General features: G+C 35.7%; 1 protein-coding gene across 6 annotated transcripts in view; it reads left to right on the top strand.

Annotated features, from left to right (window-relative positions):
- Positions 1-24,178, top strand: part of BRWD1 (bromodomain and WD repeat domain containing 1) — a 62,599-nt gene that overhangs the window by 29,151 nt on the left and 9,270 nt on the right. The window contains exons 26-40 of one of the 6 annotated variants that reach the window (XM_054812777.1): positions 60-184; positions 295-377; positions 826-937; positions 6,729-6,790; positions 10,599-10,754; positions 11,045-11,165; positions 12,768-12,893; positions 13,570-13,645; positions 14,774-14,818; positions 15,448-15,594; positions 16,722-16,874; positions 17,144-17,313; positions 18,972-19,207; positions 20,373-20,564; positions 21,029-22,006. In XM_054812777.1, coding sequence (XP_054668752.1) covers positions 60-184; positions 295-377; positions 826-937; positions 6,729-6,790; positions 10,599-10,754; positions 11,045-11,165; positions 12,768-12,893; positions 13,570-13,645; positions 14,774-14,818; positions 15,448-15,594; positions 16,722-16,874; positions 17,144-17,313; positions 18,972-19,207; positions 20,373-20,564; positions 21,029-22,006 — 2,782 coding nt within the window. Of the gene's footprint in view, positions 1-59; positions 185-294; positions 378-825; positions 938-1,378; positions 1,855-3,709; positions 5,720-6,728; positions 6,791-8,627; positions 8,684-10,598; positions 10,755-11,044; positions 11,166-12,767; positions 12,894-13,569; positions 13,646-14,773; positions 14,819-15,447; positions 15,595-16,043; positions 16,875-17,143; positions 17,314-18,971; positions 19,208-20,372; positions 20,565-21,028; positions 22,007-24,178 lie in introns of those variants that run through there. The other 5 variants (XM_054812778.1, XM_054812779.1, XM_054812782.1 and 2 more) reach the window with 5 other exon arrangements.

The raw sequence follows: 24,178 nt of genomic DNA, 5'->3' as shown, positions 1-24,178 counted from the left end.
TTAATAGTTTTGTGCATAGTCCAGAAGGTAATACTTGCTGAAACTGTTCTTACCTGTAGGATCAGGAATTGGTAAAAATTGTTGGAATTAGATATGAAGTTGGTCCTCCCACATTATGTTGCCTCAAGCTTGCCTTTATAGATCATGCCACTGGAAAACATACAGACAAATCATTTTCCATCAGGTATGTGCATCTTTTATTTTTCTGAAAAGTATTTACAAATATGTTTCTTCTTAAGCTTCTTCCTAACGCCCTAAGCCGCATACGTGAAAGGGATTATTTCTCTTATCTAGATACCATGATATGCCAGATGTTATCGACTTCCTTATATTACGTCAGTTCTATGATGAAGCACGGCAAAGGAACTGGCAAGCTTGTAAGTTTGTTTTCTAAGTATTTGACTAAACAATTTTGAAATTGTTAATTTGTCCTTGGCTAATTGCTGAATATGCTAGATGCTACTTGCTTGTAACTTCAGAGGTCTCCCTGGTCGGTAACGTCCCTCTGCCCATTTGAAATTTAGGCCTAACAACTGCTGTACTAAGCTTTTTGGAGGGATTACCATAGATCTAAGATACGGTCTTCAAAACCTATATTGAGACTCTAGTGTTCCTGTTTCTTATTTTATAGCTAAGTGGCAAACTTATTTAGACTTTAGCACTTGTATTTTTTTGGTATAATAAGTTGTCTCGTGTTATTGAGTATCAGTGAATTTAGAACTTTAAACTGAAATACATTGATCAAAAGTTTTTCTAATTGGATGTGGAAGCACAGTTAAGTAACTCTTCTTAGTAGAATGTCTGAGCAGACTTTTCTTGCTTTAGCTGATAGGTTCCGATCCATTATTGATGATGCATGGTGGTTTGGAACAGTGTTGGGTCAAGAACCATATCAGCCTCAATATCCAGATAGTCACTTTCAGTGTTACAGCGTTAAGTAAGTATAAAAAGATTTTACATTTCTAATGTTAGTAGTGTGGATTGCCTCTTACATAGCTGGCTTATTGGTATGAGAATGTGTAAATTGTTCAAATTATTTTACTGGTTCCATTATCACTTCTTAATGGTTTCAAGTTGCTAATCTAGCACTAGGTAAATATGTAATGACTTGTGGCAACTTTTAGTGAATAGTAATATGATAAAAGAAGTTATTGACCTCTTTCACATCATTTGCTAATCATTTTCTGTAATGATTAGTGCTGAATCTCTTCCACAAAGCAAGCAATGCAAATTCCAGTTTGTTTTTGGTTGGTTGTGTTTGGTTTTTTTTTTTATTCTTCATTGATAATTGGTTTTGGATGGGGCATGCTGAATCTCTTCTGTTGCTGACATGATCCTTGTGCGTCAAGTTCTCACGCTTCTGTCTTTCACATTATAGTCCACAAGAGCAAGTGTACGTGTAAGATGATCTCATGCTATCAGTTGAGACTCCTGTAGAGGATGTTTCCAAATGTTGCTCTCTTCGTGCTTGGCACATGAATGTGAAGACAGAACTTGAGTCTCTTCACTGCCCAGTGGTATTCTGCCATATTCCCTATTGTGTAGATCCCACTTAAAATTTCACCTTCTGATTTCCTCTTTGGGTGATATGTAGCTAGATAACTGTTAGATAACATAACCCTGTGTTATCTGTAACAGACAAATCCCTTTGACCAGTCTACTTGTCAGGAGATAATACTGCTTAGATGAAGGCACATAATATCAAGTGCATTGTTCAAAACATGGCAAATTGAGCAAATCAAGGGTATTACAGTAGAAAAAAAATAACTGCTTAAACAGGAAAGGCCAGGAACATCTGAGTCAAACTGGTAACAAGTTAGTTGGACCCATACCTTCTTTACCAAGGCATAGTCTGAAAAATGACTCCCTGCTATCCCCCCATGACGGTTTGATGGAAGTGGTGTTCCTGTGCACCTTCTTTTATATCAACAAAGACGTCCTTCACGCAAAAGAGAAGAAAGGTGAACAAAGATAACTCTGGACCTCAGTGTTCAGAATCAAGATATTGTCCTTGTCCTGTCCAAGTTGTCTGGAATGGTTCTGGGATCTTGCTTTGTAGTCCCTCAGCAAGGGAGGACTGTAAGGAAAATAATCAGCGAATACATAATATTCCTATTTCTGTCATGACCAGAGGTTCTTCCCATGTCTTTTACAGTATATTTGATATTCAGTTTCATTGTTAGAGGGCTTTTTTTTTCCCTTCACTCAGAGGCTTTTGAACCTGTCACTCATCCCAAAGAAAGGAAGTACTTGTAGCTAATAGACAATTCTGTGAGACTGCCAAGATTGTGTTATGTATTTTGGTTCCTTGTTTCATCTACTTGTCATCTGTCCTGCTGATTTTTTTCCTTAGTGGAAGGGTGTAAGTAACTTCCAGATTGAAGTTCTTGCCTGTATGCTTTTGGCAAGTGAATTTTCGCTTTTGCTTCTACATCTACAGTTAGCAAACTGACACTCTTGATGTGCCCTAAGTAAAAGTGTCATCAACTTTAAGTCTCTACAACAGATCATCTGACCTTAAATTACTTCTTCACATTCCTGACTAATAAAGCTAAGACTGCTCCACATACAAAGCATCTGTCAGTATGAGCAAATACTTGTTTTTTCTTTCTGACAGTTGCTTAATTGCTCACAATGAGAAAATATGTACAGATGAAAAACTGAAATGCAGACTATCTGTACATTGATTTCTTGCCCTCATTTCATTCTCCTTCGGACTCTTCTCTTACCTAAAGAGAAGATCTTGACAAACTAAAATGGTGCTGGATGCTCACTGACATATTACTCATGTCCCAGGCATGAGGGATAATACAGTTGGAGCGTATCTCCTGCAGGAGACGTAAAAATATCAAGTTACTGGCTAGTATATTTTCCCTTGTTTTGTAAAATGAGGTGCGGATTGAAAGTCTACTGAGTGCAGATACTAGTGTGAAAATACAACTAAATTTTATTTCAAAGTACTGAATTTTGTCTGTTGGATAGCTCAAACCCTTTGATATGCTACTATGGGGAATATATGCTACCTTCCATATGTTATACCTTTCATATGGTTGGTTATGTTACCACAGTTGTTCCTTAAGAGTAAGTTTAGATGGGGTTTTTGGTTGTTTTCTTGACCAGTTCAAAATCAGGCTTCCAGTTACAAAAAAGAGTTGATAGCCAATTTCCTAGACGCTAAAGGATTTCCTGTGAACGCTAAAGGATATTTCAGTATTTTAATGCACCAGCCTTTAACTGAGGGAAGTCTAGAGCTGCTTTGAATTTAGCTTAATAATTGAACAGGTAAGGAATGCAGTGTTCTTTAAAGAGCACTTTCCAAAGAGATCTCTTTAAAGATATGTGCTGCTTTTGTAGAGAATGTGACTCTGTTCTACTTTGACTCGCAAACAACTCTTCTAGAGAAGATTCCTAAGATATGAATGTGAAAATGTCTCCAGTGTTTTGCGGGTATAGTTAGGTTTTGTAACTTGGCTGGGTCCTTAGCTCTTTTTGTAAATACAATCCTTTGTTCAAGAATCCTAAATCTTGTCTATCCAAGAATTCAGCAGCAGTACCTTCCTAATTTGCATTCATATGCTTTATACATTGGATGCAAAAAGATTTTTAAATTTTTTAAATTACATCTGTTTAAATGAGAAAAAAACATCTAAACGCAAATGGTTGTGACTCTTGTAAAAACTGCAACATGCTGTATCTCTTCTTCACTCAGGATTTGGGTTATGGTGCTTTTTGAGATTGTAGAATTTTGCTAATCCAGCTGACTTTGAGGATCTGCAGTTGTTCTTCACCACTTCTGAGACAAAGAGCTTTATTGGAATAGAAGTGCTTTTTATTTTATACCAGAAACCACCTTTGAAAGTTGGCTTCAGAACACTCAGTGATGGAGAGTGTGGGAAACTACATTTGAATGACGTGAAGGGGAGTAATTGCCATGTAACTTAATCAAAAGTCTTATCGGTAACCAGGTTGTCACACACTTAGGAATCATCTCAAATTATCACCATCACTGTTGCATAGATAATAAATAAATAGAAGATGTATAAATTGAACGTTTTGTTATTTTATTGGCCAGACAAAAACAGATACTTGTGTTAGAAACAGATTTATGTATTATTAAGTTGCATTATATGGATGAATGGAGCATAAGTGGAACTAAAATGGGGTTTAACCTGTACTAAACTGTATTGATAAGTCTTTCACGCAACACTATGAAGTAGTATATACATTCATGAATACCAACAACTGAGGTATTGTAAACTGGGGAGCAGAACTCAGTAAATGAATCTTCAGAGCCTTCAGAACTCTGTTAGTTCGTAACCATCTAACAGGCTGAATGTGGATGGATCCAAGTTTTCCTAAGTCAATGAGTAATCCAAAATAATAGAGAGGTGCTCTTGCCTGAGCAGAGTTTTAGTAATAAAATAATGTGAGTATGATCATCTCAGTTTTCAGTTTGTTTGACATAAATGCACGGGAGGTATTATACCAAATAGCAAAGTTTATTAAGTCATAAGAAGTAGACAGCATTCACCTAGGCATTTGAAGAACTCTGATAGGAAACTCCTGGCAAAGTTGAAAACTGTCCTACAGATGGACCCTGTACTAGAGGACTGGCAGATTGCTATTGTAACTCCTGCCAACAGAAAAGGCTCTGGAGGGAAATTGGGGAACTATAGACTGATAATTTGACTTCAGTTTCTGACAGATGCCTATAATAAAGAATAACACCATTGAGCATAAGGATAAACCCAGCTCTAAGAAGGAGCTAGCACTGCATCTGAACAGGGAAGTTCTGCCTCTCTACCCCTTTTGAAGGTCTGTGACTTTGTTAGTAAGCACATGAATAAAATGGACAGTGGACAGGGTATATTTGGATTTTTCTTTTTATTTTTTTTAAGAAGCCCTTGACAGGATTTCTCTTCAGGAGATGTTAAAGAAACTAAGATGACATAGGATTGGAGCAAATACTTCTAAGTTGAAAATTAGTTAAAGGATAGGGTGCAAAATAGTGGTTGTTAATGATCGTATTTCAGGCTGGAGTAGTTGGGCTCCCCTAGGAAGTGGTGCTGGAACTAGCTTTACTCGGTGGCCTTTTAAGCCTCTTGGAGGGTGTGCACAGTGAAATACCCAAGGTCTGTAAATATCCCAAGTTATTTCAGGTAGTAGTCAAATACTACCCTAAAGGTAAGAAGTTCAGAAGGACCTCATAAAACTGACTGGCTAAAAAAGTGCCAGATAATTTTCAGTGCAGATAAATGTTAGGTAGGACATCTGAGGGAACAATGGACTTATTTGTGCTTATATGACATTGAGCTCATTCATAGATTCAGCTGAAGACAGAAATGCTAAGGTAGTCATTGACAGTTCTCAAAGCGTCAGCTGCATGTGCAGTGGCAGCTACAACAGCTAACAAGATGTTGGGCACCATCAGAAAGAATATCAAGGACAAAAGAGTATTGTTCACTGCTTTCTAGCCCTGTGGTGTGCTGATGTCTTAATGCATTTTGGGTCTCGGTATCTAAAGGAAGACATAATGACTTTGGGAAAGGTATGGAGAAGGGCAACTAAAATGATTATGTATCAGATGCTTTGTGGATTAAGACTAAAAAAATGTGACACTTCAGGTGGAAGAGAAGGGTGAAAGGGGTATGTTCATAATTCCCAAAATCATAAAGGTGATAGGCAGAGTGAATAGAGAATTAATATTCACCAAATTCTGTAATGACAGAACTAGAGGTATGTGTTGAAATCTATAAGGGAGTTGTTTAACAAGATTTGGGTTTTTTAACATTGGGGGTAGTGAATTTTGGAAATACATTTACACAGGAGGCTGTGGAAACAGTATTAGCAGGTTCAAAAAGGTATTAGACAAAAATAAGCAGATACCAAAGAACTAAGTACAAATAGAATGGACTTGTATAGGATCATAAAGTTTCCATAAATAGCATCTCCCAATAATAGTTTCAAAGACTTCTGGTCTGGCTGGACCAGTAAAGTGTTAAGCTCTAGCATTTCTTATCTTTGAAATATCAAAATTTGTTGGTATTTTCTGGGGTGTTAAAAACATGTAAAAATCTGCCCAAATGTGGTAGGATTTGGAGAGATCTCAAAATGATATTCATACCTAATAGTTAAGTATCAGAGTGAATATACACACTATCAATATCAACTATGTTTGCCTTTGCTTCCTCTTGGTCCTTACTTAACTTTAGTTTCTTCATTTTACACTTACTCTTTTCTTTGCCTTAATGTGGTATGCATTATATAATGAAATGTTAATATACCAAATACCTCATTTACTGTTTTTCCTTTCTCTGAAACATTCCACAGACTTGCACAGCTACTGTTGTGGTTAGCAAAAAAATCCTCTCCCCTGTGTTTTTTTTCTCGTATCTTCCCCTTGATGTTGTTATTTCATTTTTCCAAGCGTATGACTTACTTCTGGAACTTCTTGGTATACAAGCTTTGTAAAATTGATTTTTTTTTTATATTGGGTAAGTTGCCTATAGCCAAAATCAGGAACACAATTTTAATTTGAAATTCATTAAGAGGAATGTTTCGTTTTTGCACTGTGACAGCTCATGGTTACCTAATGCTTTTGTTTATATACATGTTTATACAGTATATTTTATTAATACCTAAAAATATATGTGATTTAAATATGCTTGGAGGGAATACTTCTGAGTCGAGATAACTTTAAATTATTATTTTTTACCTTGATGAATCAGATGGGACAATGGTGAAATTGAAAAGCTTAGCCCATGGGATATGGAACCAGTTCCTGATAATGGTAAGTAGAAACTCACTTAATAAAACAGTTAATGTGCTTCTCCTCCTTTCCAGTTCCTTCGTAGTGGACCTTAGATGATTCCTATCTTTCTTGCAATTCTTGCCAATAAGTCATCCGAGTACAGTATGCATTGTGCATATCTGATTAGCAGATGGAACTGATATGGTAATAGTTATCCTTTAAATTACAGAGAAAGTCAGCAGGGTGGTTTTGTGCATCTAAGCAAGAAAGTTCTTAAAGACAGTCTTACCTCAGATTTGGTGAAATACCTTGTTTTTTCCCTTTGCATCTTCCAGAGCAATTTTGAAGGAAATGCTTGAAATGTGTAGCTCTGGCTTATGCAATAAAACGTGCTACTTCCAAATGTCAAGGTCAAAAACATGTCAAGTTTCAAAAAAAATTGCTTGTTATAATACGTTATAGTATAAGGGGATGGGGGAAGAATATGTGTAAAATAATTTCCAGCCAGCAAATCCATACTGCATATAGTTTTAAACCAGCATTTTAAAAAGTTTAAATCTAAATTAACTCTAAATGAAACAATTGGATTCCTGGTTTGTCGTACTCTATTCAGTTTTCCAGTGCTTGTCAGTCAGTACCAGCTGGGTGGAGGGAGGAAAGTTTGTGAATTACTGAGAGACTAGTTACTGAAAAAACTGTCAAAAAGATACCAGTTTTTCTTAATGAGCCTTTCTGGTGTCTAGGAAACAAAGGTTATGCTCTATTTTTTTCTTAAATATGAGTATATTGTACACGTGTATGTTCTCAGTAGCCACCGGACTGTCTAATCTTCAAAGTGTTAGCTGGTTGCTTCAATTATATCTTGTGATGACAAATTCTGCAAAATGGTCTGAAATCAAAATGTGAAATTGGAATCTTTATTCATTTCCGTTTATAGAAAACAACCAGCAGGATTTTCATTTTACACACACACAGAGATTTAACTGAAACATTCCATTTTCTTGTCACCAATGTCTGTTGTCTTCTAATACACAGAAGCTTTTCTTATTCGTTGTGAACAGGTTAATGCATCCCATATGTGTCACTGAGAGACTGTCATGTTATGTTAGAGGCTCACAAGCCTTACATGTGACCTTAAGTCAGGATTTATTTTGTTAACCAGACAAATTGTATCAATTTCTTCTGAACGCTATGTACTATGGTTTTAGTTGCTGTTTTTATCAATGTAGTAGTCATCACTTCCTCCTCCTATGGATTGAAATATAGTGTTCTCAAGCACTTGTTTGATAGCGTAAAGGAACTAGCATTCTTGAAACTGCTGTACTTGCAATGTAATGACAGAGACATCCTACAGATGCCAGTTTAAATCTGGATAGTATTACATGCGTCTAGTAAGTCGTTACTTTGCCATTTTAAGAGCTTAAGGTTTGATTGATCTGAGGAGCTACGACTTTACTGTAGAAAAACTGGGAAGGGACAGGAAAAAAAACCCCACCAAAACCAAAAAAACGCTAGTGTCTTTTGTGGACAAGGTCAAAGAATTGAGAAGAACATCCTCTGAACAGGTCAAGGATAAATACCACAGCAGCCACTAGGATAAAGGAGGAACAAAAATTGTCTGAAAAACAATCCGTAACTCCTTATTTTCTACCTTTCTTTGCAGGCAGAAAATACCACTCTAGGGAAGTAAAGCCCTTGCAGAAAGGTTTTGTTCATTTATAGAAAGCATTATTATGTTAACAATATAGTATAAAACGGGTTAAACCCCTTCTCTTTTGCTTTATCTTCCTTTCTTCAATTGAATGACTTACAGATCAAACTGAAATTGCACCTTGCGTTTGCAACTCTTCTCTCAAAATATTTCTTCTTCATTCAGTTTACTAAGATAGATGTATTGGAGAAGAACAGCACTGAAGTTGGACTAACCAGCAGGTCACAACTTTACTTTGTTACCTTTTGTATGCTGCAAGCATAAGTTTTGTCTCATGATTATCAAGATCCAGTGTCGGATGTCAAACTCTTGTCAGGGAGAAAGCTGTCAAGACCAGGAAAAGCTGTTGCATATAGACCTGAAAGTTCAGTTGTCAGCAGCCTGCTCACTAAACCAGTATTGGTGTGGACTGGCTGTTGTATATATTAACTGTCTGTACCTGTACTGTACGTACTGCAATGCTCCTTCTGGGGGGTTCAGCTTTCTGTAACCCATTTACTCCTGAAGATTAGACGATATGGTCATTCTGTATCTATATATCTATATGTAACATGCCAGGAGTTATGACAAGTCTTCTGTGTCCCATGCACCAGGGTGCTGCAAAGAACACAAAGGACAGATCTTTACATGCTTGTTGAGAAGGAGAGAGTTTTGTTTTAGTCTGTCGTTCTGCTTTAGTTGTTACTCCTGCAGGAGAAAAATCCCTCTTGAGCACTTATGCAATGGAACACCAGATACCAAGTGAGGAGTTACTGAGACAACCCTGTGTAAGAACAGAATCATTACTTGCTGCTTTCTCTTAGTGTTGTTCTCAGCAAGTTTGGTTGCAGAATTTGTTTCGGCTTGAAGATGCGTTAGAAGGATCATCTGAGTGAGCCACCTCTGCCCCTTCAGCTTTTCCTAGCACCTTTTTGTATTTTATCCATTTGTTTCTTGAAGAACTGCTTCATCTTTAGTATTATTTCAGTGGGTAAAAAATACTGTTAGGGCTCTGTCAATGCAATAATGAACGATGACGTAGAAATGACTTTGGGTTATTAAGACTAACCCTGTTCAGGTGAACGAAAAAATAGTTATTTTTGTAAACTTAGGAGATCCCCCACTAAAGCTTGGTTGTTTGGTTTTTTTCTCTGCAGTACTTATTGCTGAGATGTATTTTAGAATTTGTATGCAACACATTCATGGATTACAGTCATCGTAGCACTGACAAGGAGCCTATCCTTTTTTTTACTTTAATTTTTTAATGGACAGACTCTTGGACGCTAATAGAAGTTATTACTGTTAGTTTCTAGCTATAAGCCTACATGCTTTATACAGTTTAATTTATCTGCTAATAAGTAGTTTATCTGCTAATTGCCGTTGTCCTAATCAGCACAAAGAAGTGATGTTGCCTACCCACAGTGTCTGATCAGGAGCCTTCATGTGCTTGTTCCTTTTCAAGTGCTCAAATTAAATGAGGAACATAGCTTTTCAAAAAGAATGAACGTGCAGAAACTGCAGGTGTACTAAAAACAATCTGTGGAGTTGAGGGGGAAAGACATCCAGGGATAATACAGTATCTACTTAATCATTCTGCATTAACCAGTTTGCATTAGTCTTTGGAAGCGTGACTCTCTTCACAGAACCATACACTGCAGCTTCTTATTTCTACTGCTTCCTATTGCTTTGAAATGATTAATCTGCCATGTTAAAAACAAATATTTTTTAAAATGTCCAAAAGACCACAGCTGTTAATACCAGGAAGGATGTCACAAAGTATATCGCCTATCTTGCACATGTTTAAAGGTCGAGGGCACAAATTGTTTCATTAAACTAAGTTACAATCCTATGAAGTTTAGGGTGTGCATTTAAAACAAATATATAAACAACTCTTCTGAGTTCAAGTCCTTTAAGTCTAGTGCTCTAGAGATGAAAGTGTCTTCTGGAACTCTAGAAAAGGCAAATAAAGGATATCCCTGCTGTTGTAGGCATTTTGTGTACTACTTTTCCCCATAGTCCCAGCATCGAACTCCACTTTAAGACATTTTTTTTTGTTGGTTATGAGCACATGGGTGTTTAATAATCATGAGTACTTAACAGTTTATCTTGTTTTATGGTTTTACTTCTTACCCTTTCCTATTTGCTATCACTCGTCAGTCGATCAGCCTGAAGAATTAGGAGCTAGTGTTTCCGTGACTTTTGAAGAGGTGGAGAAGCTACTATACAAACCCCAAGAAGGAGAGTGGGGGATGAGATCTCGTGATGAAGCATGTGAACGGATTATCAGTGGTATTGATCAGCTTCTGACTCTTGGTGAGCATGTAATCTAAGCTTTAGGTAGTCTTCTCCTAACATTACATTTATAAGCAGGTCCCTGGAATATCTGTGGCATCCTTTAAAAATTCCTTATGATACAGAAGTACTGTACATCTGCACATAAAAAATGTGAGCAGCTTTCTGTTTGTCTGTACTGAGATTTTTATATTTTTCTACATCATAGGTTTTATCAAGAATAATTACACATAAAAATTGTGCCAGGTGTTCAATTGCTTTCTGCATACAAGCCTTAAAATAGTTTAATTAATCTTCCTGTTTCTTAACAGACATTTCAGCAGCTTTTGCTGGTCCAGTTGACCTGTGTACCTATCCCAAGTACTGTACTGTGATTGCTTATCCAACAGACCTGAACACTATTCGGACAAGACTGGCTAACCGATTTTACAGGTTAGTACTAGCAGTAGAAACAAGGGAAAATGAGGCCTTGAGTTTTTACGTTGTGTAAAGTGTAGAAAGTGTGTACATTTTTAGTAAGAACAATTATTACTTTTACAAACATTCTGAAAACCTATAGTCCAGTACCTGAATTCAGCATTACTGGTGTTTTGTAGCAGGGATCTGATGCTTGTTAACTGCAACATTATATTAATTTTTATTAAGTTTCTTAGCTCTTAAGAAAATTGGTTTCAGCCTACATTGGTACTGTTTTCAGAGTTACAATAAACACTGACATTCTTTCTTTGAGAAATTTGCTATTTGAAATTAGTAAATATTTTTTTTTAAAATGAAGTTGCTTCATTGCTGAAGACTTAATTCAGATCTCGAAGTGCTGTGTTTCAGTTACTTTGAACTTGAAGAGGGTTAAGCTCTTAAGCACTTAAAACTTTCAGAAATGGGCTTAAACACGGAGGTAAAATGTTAAATATTACCACTGGCGTTTTAAATGATAAAAACTTACGGTAGAGAAGGAGGGAAGAAACTGAAGTGTAGCGATGATAAAGTTCTGATTTGCTGGATGTACTGGTTATCCATAGCTCTAAAAGAAATTTAAGGGTGTTCTTCATCTGGACTTGCATTCAGTGTGTCTGTAAATACAGTGAAAAGACATTAATAGTTGTTTTCCTCCTACATAAGACTGAAGTAATGTCTTTGAGAATAGTTTGGGTGAAGAGCTGCAAACTTGGGGTATCTCTGCTTCACAATTACAAGGAATTGGAAAAATGAATCATCAAAATGAAATTGCATAGTTGTGCTAGCTCATTTCTATCAAGTTACAATTTTAATTTGTAGCAGTTTCTACAAATTGGTCGTCTTGCAGAGGGCACTGCTTGGACTGGTACTCAAAGCAAGGTATTCAAGGGAAGACAGAAAAGAACATCATAGCTGAGATATCTTTAACAGTATAATTAGACCAAGGTTCTTGTCACTCTTTTTTAATTGCTTGTGACTTGTGTTTATTTGTTAAGAATTGCGAAGGTACTACACAACTTGTGTTCCATTTGACACGGTTTTGTGATGAGCAACTTCTCATTCCAGAATAAATGTTATAATTTACAGTGGTGGTTAAATAGTACTTTTTCCCCTCATTTTTGAATAAGATCAAATGTAAGCTTTTTAAAAAATGCATGTGTTTTTAAAGAATCTGGGGAATCCACAATCCTCAGTATTATTTCAGTGTGATTTGATAATTTCGTGGTAACAAATGCTAGTGCTTACTTGGCTATGTGTATTAACTGAATTTTAAGAATGAAACCAAAGCGTGCTAGAATTGCACGAACTTTCTGAAGATGAATTATCAATAATGAGTTTGAAAACGAGTGAGCAAAGATGTGCATTGTTGGTTTTACTTCCTTGAGTGTGTGTGCATATACGTATACATACACATATACTTCAGTTTTCCATGTGAATTAAAAGTTTGAGAGTGGTGTAATGAGACTTAAAGGACATCTATCAATCTAATGTGAACAGAAAATTACTAAGGTATAATTTGGGCAGTTTTTAAGCTTTTCATCTTAGTATTAAAGTTGCAATTTTTTTTTTAATTTCAAGGAGAATCTCTGCATTGGTTTGGGAAGTAAGATATATTGAAAGCAATGCTAGGACCTTCAATGAACCTGGGAGCGCTATTGCTAGAGCTGCAAAAAAGATCACTACCCAGCTCCTAAAGTTTATCAAGTAAGTGGCATTTTAGTCTAAACAGTACTTGAATACTTGTGCTCTTAAACAGGGGGAGAGTATACACATCTTAATATTCCTTTGTTGTGAATCCTGCTTCTTTTGATTTCTTACTATTTTTCAATACACTGCAGGACAGTTGTATAATTCCTTTTGAGTATTATCTTAACTGGAGAAATAAATGTTCAGCATAGAGACTTTAACTTTTTTCCCTTAGTAGCATTCACTGGTATTTATAGTATCAAAATGTCACTTGACGTGAAAGCAGCTCAACCTGTGAAAGTAAGTTCTGTGCTGTCTAGCACACGTGTAGAAGTTGCTGTTGTAGCTTGTCTGGCTTAGTTCAGTTGAGAGGTTTATTTTTGAAAGAAGTTAAGGCAGACAGTCTTCCTGCAGGTAGAGCAGGCGTGAAGGCCCCTTTCAAATCCCTAATGCTAATTTCCCCCTCCTCCCCTCATTTCTTCTGAAATGCACAGTATTGCAGTTTTTCAGATGTAATGTTACTTTGTTAATATCATAATTGTCTTGTGATTTTTTCAAATTTTTTTATTTTTTTCATATTTCTTAAACTGGAAGACAGTAACTATGTGTAGCTTTTGGTTGTGGCTGGGTTTAATCTAGGAAACAATAGCTATGTTTTTGCTATTCCAGTAACAGAGATTTAATTGCATTACAGTGATCAGGACTGTACAAACATTTTTGAACTATGTAGCACAACAGATGATGAACAAGATTGTCTTGATGCTGATCTGGTAAGCTTTTTTGTGAATAATTCCAATAGTGTCCAGTGGTTGTTTTTTGTGGACAATTCCAATAATGTCCAGCCTTTAAATATTTTTGGTAAAATTGCTCAATTGTTTTTTATAGATATGTCTGTGTGTATTTATACATTTACATAGCTAATATAAACATGGAATACATTATGAATGTGGGGAATGGTGTGAGGAGATGCTTTATTAAAATAATATTGAGTTGTCAATATTTGTTAAGAAGTATAACGAATATGCATTTTGTACTATGACTGTGTGCCATCAACTAGAACAATTCTTCCGTGTTTTGTGAGTGGCGCTGTATTTCTGAAGCATGTTAATGTGCAGTAATGTAATATAAATATTTCAAGAGTACATGATATTTATCTTTCATTGTATTTCTAATGATATGCATCTGGCTATTTCTAAGGTCAAAATTGTCATTCTTATAGTCATAAATGCTAAAAGCTGACAAGTTGTACAATTATTTCAGTGATGCTTTGGCTCTCAATTTCTCTGTATACCACAATATGAATCATGCATCAGATTTGCATGCCTCATTGAGAATTTAATAAAGTGCACTTATCTTAAATCTGATAGAGGTAAATATGCACTGTTGTTATGCAGTGGATGCTCTCTGCAGTGCTGTATGTTTATTAATAGTGTACCTAAAACTGCCCAAACAGATGTCTTTTTCATGTTTTGGTTTATAACGTGGCATTTTTACCACAAGTAACTTGATCACAAGATGTCTTTTCCTAAACTCAGGACGAGCAAAAATCAGAAAGTTTAATGACATTTATTATCAGTGAATTGAATTACTGATAATCTTTAGTCATTGAGATTCAAAGCTTATGGCTATCTTCTCGTTGCAGTTTCTGGTGGTGGCTTTTGCTTTGTATTAAGAGTTGGAGTTGAGAATCTTGAGTGGTGGTGTCTAGGATCTTGCTTTCCAAGTCTTCTCCAATGCTGTGTTGTATTTTTTGATATGCTCATCTTCTGTCTTATTGAGAGAAATTAGAATTAAAAAATCTATTTTTACCAGAGTATCAAATCTAATGACATTTTGAGCACCCACTACCTATTTTTTCATACATAACTTTTAAAATGATTGATTTTTATTTTGTGCAGGATGATGAAAAATGTCTTCCAAGAACATCATATAGAAGAAGAAAAGTGAGTTGGCTAATCTTTACCATATATATGTATACCTAAATCAGGTCTGGCAGGAAAAATTAGTCAACAGACTGTATTGAAATTCTGTGGGAGTGATGCTTGGTTTTATAATGATCATAGAACAGATTTTTTCTGATGGTATTAAGTAAAAGCTTTGTTTAAATGGCTCTTTGCTGTTTTAATGCTTGTATACTCTTTCTGTAGAGTTGTCTAGGAAAATCTTACGAGTTTGATACCAGTGCTGTTCAGTGTAACAGTTTTCAGTTATCTGTATGATACTGAAATAAAAGCATTATTCAGCTGAGATGCTGGGGAATAAATATTTTGAGTGATGGATACTACTCAAATCTTTTGAGAATAATTTAGTATCAGAAGGTATATTTTTGTGTGCCTTAGTTATTTAGTATTTAAAACAACCTTGAAAGATAGTAAAAGAAAATCTTATAATCTGTCTGAGTTTATTAATAGAGGTTAGGAAGAAATCTGGTAGTAGTATAATGCCCATTTTGTTATAAAACAATATGTTTGGAAGTGCATTTTACTGCTGCAGAAATAATTCCAGACATATTTTCAGGTTTAGTTTTTCTTACTATATTTCAGTAATGCTTTTTTCTAATTTTTTTCCCAAGGGACGAGGCTTAAAAAAAGGAAAAAGTGTGAAAACTGGCTATGATGAAAACTGTTGGAAGAAGCAGTGTATGGAACTTGTGAATTTAATTTTCCAGTGTGAAGATTCTGAACCTTTCAGGCAGCCAGTTGATTTGGATCAATATCCTGTAAGTTGTTCTTATTAACCTTGTAAGATATAAATATTATTTGTTTTTTTTCTTTTAGCATTTGGTACCATAATAAGATCTCCACATTGCTCTTGGAACTATTTGTTCTTTTTATGGCTTTAGTCCCAAACCATCAAAAGAAATTTGCTTTGCTCTGTGCTTAGTACTATGACCTGTATGCTCTACTGCATCAAGGTAACATCCGTCAAAATACTGACGCAGAACACAAAACAATTGTAGACTAGTGGTGGTGTCTACAAATATCCTGATACCTTAAATATGGTTTGAAACCACTCAAATTTTTTTTTTTTGCTTGTTTTCTTACTGTCCCTCATGGGGAAATAATTTTAGATAAATTCCTATGTTCTTAATTAAAACTAGTTTCTTCCATAAAACTTGTTCACTGGGCCAGAGCTATGAACTTGATTTGTTCCTTTTCTTTCTTTTAGCTGTTCGTGGTATTCTTGCTACCTCTTTGGTCTCTTTTTGTCTGAAAACCTAACAAACTTTCAAGGAAAAAAATCTTCTTAACAAGCATGCAACTGTTTTCCTATGGACTTCATATCTTGAGTTTTAAAAACACCTTGAGGTTCTCTAAAACTCATTAACAGGAGAGAAATATAGAGGTGTTTTGATTTGGTTTTGGTTTGGTGTTTTGTTTGTGGTGGGTTTTTTTTTTTTAAACCAGAACAGTTTGTTTCTCATAGTAAAATGCATGAGGGAAAGGATTATATGACGATTTACAGCAGTCTCATTTCTCATTTTGATTAACAATAAAAACGTTGATATGCATGTTATTGTTACTGGGTAGTTTTTATTGAGGAAACTCAGGAGAATTAAAACTGGAAATCTGCATGTGTAAGCATGTGACATTGTATCAACTCATGATCTTCAGAAATTCTGAACAATGCCTTCAAAATGAGCAAGAGTTTCTATGGGAATGTAGCAGAGATTTTAAACTAGTCACAGCAAAAGTGGTGTTGTCTGTTCTTGTAGGCGCTTCTGTTTCCAGTTGATGGTTAAGATAATCTGTAGTCATCTTAGTTGCCCTTAAATTATAGAAATAAAACTCAAGTGTTGTTTTCCCTTCTTACCTTCTTGAATCTTTTTCCATGGGTTTTGTCTAGGACTACAGACATATTATAGACACTCCAATGGACTTTGGTACAGTGAAAGAAACTCTGGAAGCTGGAAACTATGACACTCCAATGGAACTGTGCAAAGATATAAGACTAATATTTAGTAATGCAAAATCTTATACTCCAAACAAAAAGTCAAAGGTAGCTGTTAATATTGGGGGGTTTATGCTTGTCTTAATGAAATGAGGTATTATTTTGGAATCAGTTTGTTTATCAGTACTTTTGATAAAGCTGCTGGTTGGATAGATAGTGGGGAGAAGTGTGACAAAAATATTTGATATGTTCATTTCTTGTTTATCTAGTGTTACATTGTGTGCCATGCTTTTTCTTTTCTGTACAGTTTTTAATTTTAGAAATGTTATTCTTGGATGAAAGGTTCTGTTTTTAATATAAGCCACTTCCTTACCTAGATTTATAGTATGACCTTGAGATTGTCAGCACTATTTGAAGAGAAAATAAGAAGAATTGTTTCAGATTTCAAAAATGGTCAGAAACAGAATGAAAAACTACGAAGAAACCAGAGGTATACCAGAAGATTTCATAATCAAAGCTCAATGCAGCATCCTACCAAAATGCTCAGGTAACCAAATTATGAAGATGTAGAGATATATCACAGCTGACTAATATTCACTGTCATATTTAGTCTATCAAGAAGACAACAATTAGTTTATTAAATGGTTAGCTAACTCCAGTAGGACCTTTTGTAATTACTTCTCTTGCAGTAGGAAAGACACAAAAAAAGGTGGGGGTTTTTTTGTAGTATAAAACTGGCTGTGAAGCAGCGAAGGGACTGGAGAGTAGAAAAGGCTGGGTTTTTTGCTTTTGTGGTTTTTTTAAATATTTCAGTCAGGAAATCAATATTTAGTCTGACTGAAATAATGAGGAATGAAACAGATTTACTTGCTGTGTATGTTACAAAGGTTACAAAGCTGCATATATTATGTCATTTATCATGTGCAGAAGAAAGTCAGCCCTATGGAATTCATAGAAAATTTCACTTACTGTAGTATTCTGTTGGTAGCTAGATATGCCTTTTCTCTTTTGAAGGAAAACAAGCTTTCGACACAACTGCTGGTTGTCATGATTAACTCCCATATTCTTAATTTGCATATGGGATGAAGTGAGACAAAAAACCAAAAGCTAAACATGGTAAATTGTTGAAACTGAGCTTATACATTTCTGCTACTGTCCAGCCTTCTCTGGCAGTGAAAGAATAGGAGTAAGAGTTTTAAGAAGAAAAAAAAAAAAATCTAAGAATACATTTTTTGCCATGTTTGGTTTTCTTGTCTTAAAATTTCAGTGGATTGCTTCTACATTTTCAAATTCTAGTATGCATATGTGTTGGATTAAACTCCAGGTATACCTGATAATGAGTTTTAAGCTTTACTGGGAGTATTGCTATTGCTTGGGTTCTCATTTCTTCCCAGAGAAATAAACACACATATATCAGGATAGGCAGAAATTTTCACTTCAAATGACACTTCTGCTTGTATCTGAAGAATTGTATGTGGCTTGTTTACAAGTCAGTGGTGCTCAGCAGGACTGAGATTTGGGACTAGCAAAATGAGCATATACATTTTGTGTGCCTAGATGAGTACCTGAAAACCTGCAACTCTAAGCAAGCAACTGACAAAATAGTAGTTCTAAATGTGAAAAGTGATTTATCAGGACTGCATGTAGCACTCTAGCATGTATAGTAAGGAAGAATAGAATTGGTGAATTTCTTTACAAACATGCATTTTATTTTAGACAGTAAACTTTCTCTAAAGATACACCTTCTTTGTGTCTTTGGAACTCAGTTTATTGTGGAATAATGTTAGTGTGCATAGCACTTAGTTTGAGGCTTATATGCAATTAACAAGAGACTGGGAATTCAACAGCAATTGAGGCTGCTGTTGCAATTTCCTGGTAAACGATAAGAGGACGTTCTTGTCTAGAAGGCATTCGGTATTAATGTCTTTGTTTCTCAGAGCAGAGAAAGAATGTCTCCTCTTGTATAACTTCACTAGAAGTGTAGACTGTGATTTTAATGAAAGTACGTAATGCTTATCTTTGGCAAAGTTAAAATTGTCCCACACGATGTTAGCTCACAAATCTAACTACCCTTCCATAAATCTAAAATCGTATGGCATACAGTTAGTTAAGCTTTCAGTGAGAAGTATTGTTAAATATGTAATTGCCATTATTTCTCATAGTTCTACAACCTGTGTTGCTTTTACTTCTTTCCCCTTTCACTAGAAATTTGAAGCAGAAACCATTAAAGTCTCAGGCAAAAATTGAATCTGACCAGGAAGATTCTTTTACTCAACCTACCTCAAGCAGAGCCGCCTGTGTTGCAAGCCATAAAATGAATGCTAGCAATTACAACCATAGTTCCTCGGGTGAATCCTCTGATTCTGCATGCCTGGCATCCTTTGAAAGGAATGGAAAAGCTAGATCCACAACACTAACAAATCGTTCTGCATTATCATCAGGTCAGAAATGGATTCTGTTTCAGATGAGGATTTTCATCTTGGTCTTATCTATGAATTGTCCACTAATGTTTCCTTTCCTTTATAATTGCTGTAATTTGCAATTGCATTATGAATTGTAAAATGAGGCTTGCGTTTTTAAGATGAAATTTTTTTTTAGACAAGATTTCAGTGCAAGGGTGGTTTGGTTTTTTTGTGGAATACAGAATTTTGTATATTTTAATGAATTTTGGTCACTTACTACATTATTGAAGGTTATAAAAAGATCTGTGTACTAAACATAGACATTTCTGCTTTAAAATCCCATAGAATGCAGTAAGTTTACTTAACTTCTATTAATGAAAAAGCTTGCACCTAAGTGGAAATCTATCAATAGGATAATTTGCTTTTTAGAGGCAGTGCATCTTGGTTGTATATCCATTTTGCAGTCAAGTGGATGGTATTCTTTTTTGTAGCTTTTATATGGGGATTCACAACAAAGCTGAGTTGAGTAAGATTGATGATGATAAAAAGTTGACCTGCTAACTACATGCTTACTGGATGCTCTTAAGTCTTACCAAATAGAACAATAGAATTTCTTCATTTTGAGCAGCTGTTCTAGGAGAGAGGTTGTAGTGAATGGTTGTCTCTTATTTGAGAGGAAAATGCAGTGTTTGATAAATGGTACTATATAAAATAAAGGTTATACACCCATATGTGTTACCTTTAAGATATTAATCCAAAATTAGCAAATGACAGAAGTTCAGAGATATAAAAGCGTTCCTGTCTTTTCCTTCTTCCCCTACACCTCACCTTGACAAAAATTCAGCTGCATTCAATGAATAAGAATGCAAGCCCTGGTAAAAGAGATCTGTCAGAATAAGTTTTGTGTTGGTTTTTAACATGCTTTTCTCTTAATTCTGTTATTTGGAAACAGCTCTGTTATTTTACTTGAAATTTAAATACAGGTTAAAGAAGCTTCCTATCACTGAACACAGTATAAATATGGAATGGTATGTTTTGTAGAGCTGTCAATTTCGTACATGTAAGACTTTAAGGCATGATAATGTATTGTAAGATAATATCATAAGGAAACTTTGAAGATTGCCTCAATCAGCAAAATGTAGCTCTTAACTGAAAGCTAACGATGTTTAGAATTCTAATTGACAATTATTATTTTCTTTAACAGATAGCGAAATAGAACGTTCTTTGGTTTCTTCATCTACTTCCTCTTCATCTTCATCGTCTACAAGTAGCTCGGAAGACAGCAAAGAAAGCTCTGCGGCTGTTATGTCACCTCCACTGCACAATGGTGTATGTAGAAGAAAGAATAGCAATCGTAGGATAACTAGAAATCGAGCTGCTCAGAGAAAACAAATAGGTAAGATTTGAGTAGTTTTCTTGTGAACAGCAAATAACACAATCGTGTGTGTGTATATATAACTAAATAGTATTTTTTAAATTGTTGTATACATAAAATACTATTTTTTGATTGGTGGTGGTTTTGAAGCTTTCAAAATTCTACACTCAATTTTTAAAAGATTATTTTTCAGTACTTAGGGGAGGAGGACAGAAACCAAGAGCCTATTGGGAATGTCTTGCAACATTTTACATCTTAAATATAAGTAAAAGCAATAATTCGTAAAGAAGTTCCTAACTTTATCAAAGAATGAATCCGATATTTATGATATAGCTAAATAATTTCTCCTGGCAGACAACAGAAGCACATAACTACTACTAGGAGTATATTTCATTTGCCACGTCTGTGGGTTGAACCTGTTCCACATTTGACAAGACTTAAGAAGGTGCTATTTTTATATTTTAATATCTCCTTTCTTTTTACAGGAACACTTCTTCAGGAGAATGGGAATACAAGAAAAACTGTCAGGAAAAAGTTATATGGAAGTGACTCTGAAAATACTTCAGTGGCGACATCTGAGTCGCTCAGTAATAGTACTGGTAGACATAGAAAAACTCCACGCAGAAGTGCTGCTGTGGCTGCTAATAAGTTAAGGCTAATGAGTGATGTGGAGGAAGAGGTTTCAAGCTCAGAAAGTATTGGCATTGGATGCAAGAATAGAAAACTGCCTCACCGAAACGCCTCGGCCGCAGCCAGGCGAATGTTACTGGAGGGGTCTGAGGATGATGTAGGCTTAAAGTCTGAAAGTGAAAAAGAACTAGAAGAGCAGCTTACCAAGAGGAAAACTCTTTCTCAACCTGGTTCATCTGTTGCACGAAGAAAATTTGTTAGCGAATCTGAAAATGGAACTTCGGATTCTGAGACAGACACAGAGATGAAGAAGAAAACCTGGCAAAGCAATGGTCATAAACAGTTACGTGGGACAGTCCAGTCTGTATCTCCCAAAATAAAAAGTCCCACCCTAGATTCAGAGGAGGACTCCAAAAGCTGTAATTCAGAGGATGGGAGTAGTGAAAAAATTTCTGACCAGTCAACATCTGCACATAATAAGCCTGCAGTGAGCAACTCTGAGGATGAAGTGGATTCTGAATCAGACAGACAGAATGGCAGAAAAGCAACTGGTCTGCAGCTTGCTGCTCCTTTAAAAAAAGCAAAAGTCTTAAGTGATTTAGAGGACACAGCAGAATCTGAAGCAGAAGACAGAGAGGATGGGAGAAGTTTTGTCTCGGAGAGCTCGGTGCAAACTAGAATTGCAGGGAGTTCAAAATCTGGACCTGGTGCCAGCTTCATTCACTCTTCCGAAACAGAATCTGAGACCGATTCCAATAACAGTAATTATTGTGAAACTTCTTCAAAAGCGAAAAAGAGGAAGAGAAAGGGAAAAACAAAAGTCATTAGAAAAGGTAAAATTTTTAAAGTTAATGCATCTCACTCTTGATACTGACTAGATGAAGGAGACAATGTAACATTAATGAATGGATAATGGCAGGGAGGATTTGGACTATACAAAGTGTAATAGTATTCCCTGTTCTAAAATAACTATAAATGGGGGAAGGAGAACTGTAAGGTAAGATGATGACTATGTCTAGAAGTCTAGACATGTTTGGAACTGGGAGGTTACCAAACACAGCACTGAGAGAAAACTATTACAGTTTGGTGTAGTTCTGTGGTATTTAGAATTCAGACTGAACGCTGGCCGTTCTTGTGCAATTCAGGTGATACATTTCTCTGTGAAAAACGTCATTAAATAATGATTGTTCTTTCCATATTTAACTTGCCCTTGCTTATCTATGTAGCAGTATATAGTGACTAACGCTAAAATACCTATTCTGAAGTAATATTGCTGTGCATGCGTGTTGTGACTGTCAAATTTGAGAAACACTGGCTTTCAGGTTGTTGGCACAAAACTAAGCAATGTTCACAAGGATGCTGTGAACAAAGTTCTATGGTATACAATCTCAAAAGGAGCAGTACATTATCTTTCTTTGGCATGCTCCTTGTTTTGAGACTTTCAGTAACGAAAACCCTCTGGTTTTGTACTCCTGTTACCTTGAGTTTGTGGGTAAAGTAATAGTTCTTTCTTTAGATTATCTTAATTTTCTGTTGAAATTTTCTGTGCTAAAGCAGACTTAAAACAACTATTTTCACTTCAAGTAACTTTATTTTTATTTATAGTCTTTCAAAATTAATTTGGTTGAAATGTGGTTTAATTATTCTTACTTCCAGGTTGCACACTGGAACTTGTAACTTGATTTCATTTTTGGATTTTTTTTCTGTCAGTGACGTGTAGTGTCCTTAAGAGAGAGGCATTTTGCTGCTGTATTGGTAGTGGTCTGATGCATGGCTGGCTTTTCCCAGACTTAACATACAGCGGTTTGGGTGTAGAGGTTGTGGGGAGGGGGGTGCTGTTACCAATACCATGGTGACCCTCCTATTCCTTGCTTGCTTTAGTTTCATAGGTTCATGGGTGTCTAAGCAATGTTGTATCTAATTGAAGCACCATGTCACTGCTTTAACTATATTATCATACTGATCAGATGTTCCATGAGATCTCTGTAAAGCAGTTAACAATAGCCAACTGAAGGGCAGAAGTTCCAAATGATTGTAGAAGGAAGATTTACCATTCCACTTGTTTCAAAACGTTTAGTTCTTTGCTTTTTGGTTGTTTCTTTTTTCTGTAATTTTGTCTGTCACTCAATTGTTTGTGTGTGCTGGCTGATACATTATAATTTGGAGATTCAGGGTTTTTTAAGTGTATTAGAATGATACTAAGATTAATTAAAACAAGTTCTGTACATTATGTGTCTTCATATTGTTAGGGGATTGGTCCTGGCTTAGAATTTGAAGGACTGTTCAGAGGTTGGTGTTTGGTCTAATCCTTCCAAACCTGTCACTGAATCACAGAGACCAGATTATGAACCTCTAAAAACTCCTTAGGAATTTTAACTGTGGTTGGGGATTTTGGTGGGTTTGTTTTTTAGTTTTTGGGTGGTTTGTGGTTTTTTTCAAAAAAAAACCCCTAAAAACCTTCTGAAAGATCTTAAGCACTCTTAAAAGAGTTGACTTGAGAGAATAACCATTAAGTGGCAACAGATGCAGTTGGATCATTAGCTTTTTCTATATCTAACTTTCCTCAAGTACAAGTTGTCAGTATGCTTTATAGTGAGTAAAGCAAATTTTTCAGGCTTTGAGAGGTGTCATGACTTGCAGGTTTCCTAAAAAGGAAAATGAATATGTTCGGTGTACAGGATTGTACCATGTGAACTGTTGCACACACTTTTACATAGCCTTTCTTTTTATTTTCAAGACTTCATTATATAGCTTTTGCTTTACTATTATGCTGCAAAGACTAATCTTTCCCAGCGGTCTTCCTCACCCACCTCCCTCAAACAAAACAGTCTGCATTGTTTAGCCTTAACACGTGGGTTTACAGTAATTTAGTGCCCTGCAAACAGTTACCAAAAGGCTTTAAGGGAATTAAAAAAAAAAAAAAAAAGGTACTCAAGCTAAAGGGGCTTGGCTGGTTCTTTTCCATACCAAGCATACAAAACAGAATTAAGCTTTTCTGCCTCACA

The sequence above is a fragment of the Grus americana genome, chromosome 1, assembly GCF_028858705.1.
Source record: "Grus americana isolate bGruAme1 chromosome 1, bGruAme1.mat, whole genome shotgun sequence".
Lineage (NCBI taxonomy): Eukaryota > Metazoa > Chordata > Aves > Gruiformes > Gruidae > Grus > Grus americana.
Note: the sequence above shows the minus strand (reverse complement) of the source record. Positions and strands in the feature narration are given on the sequence as shown.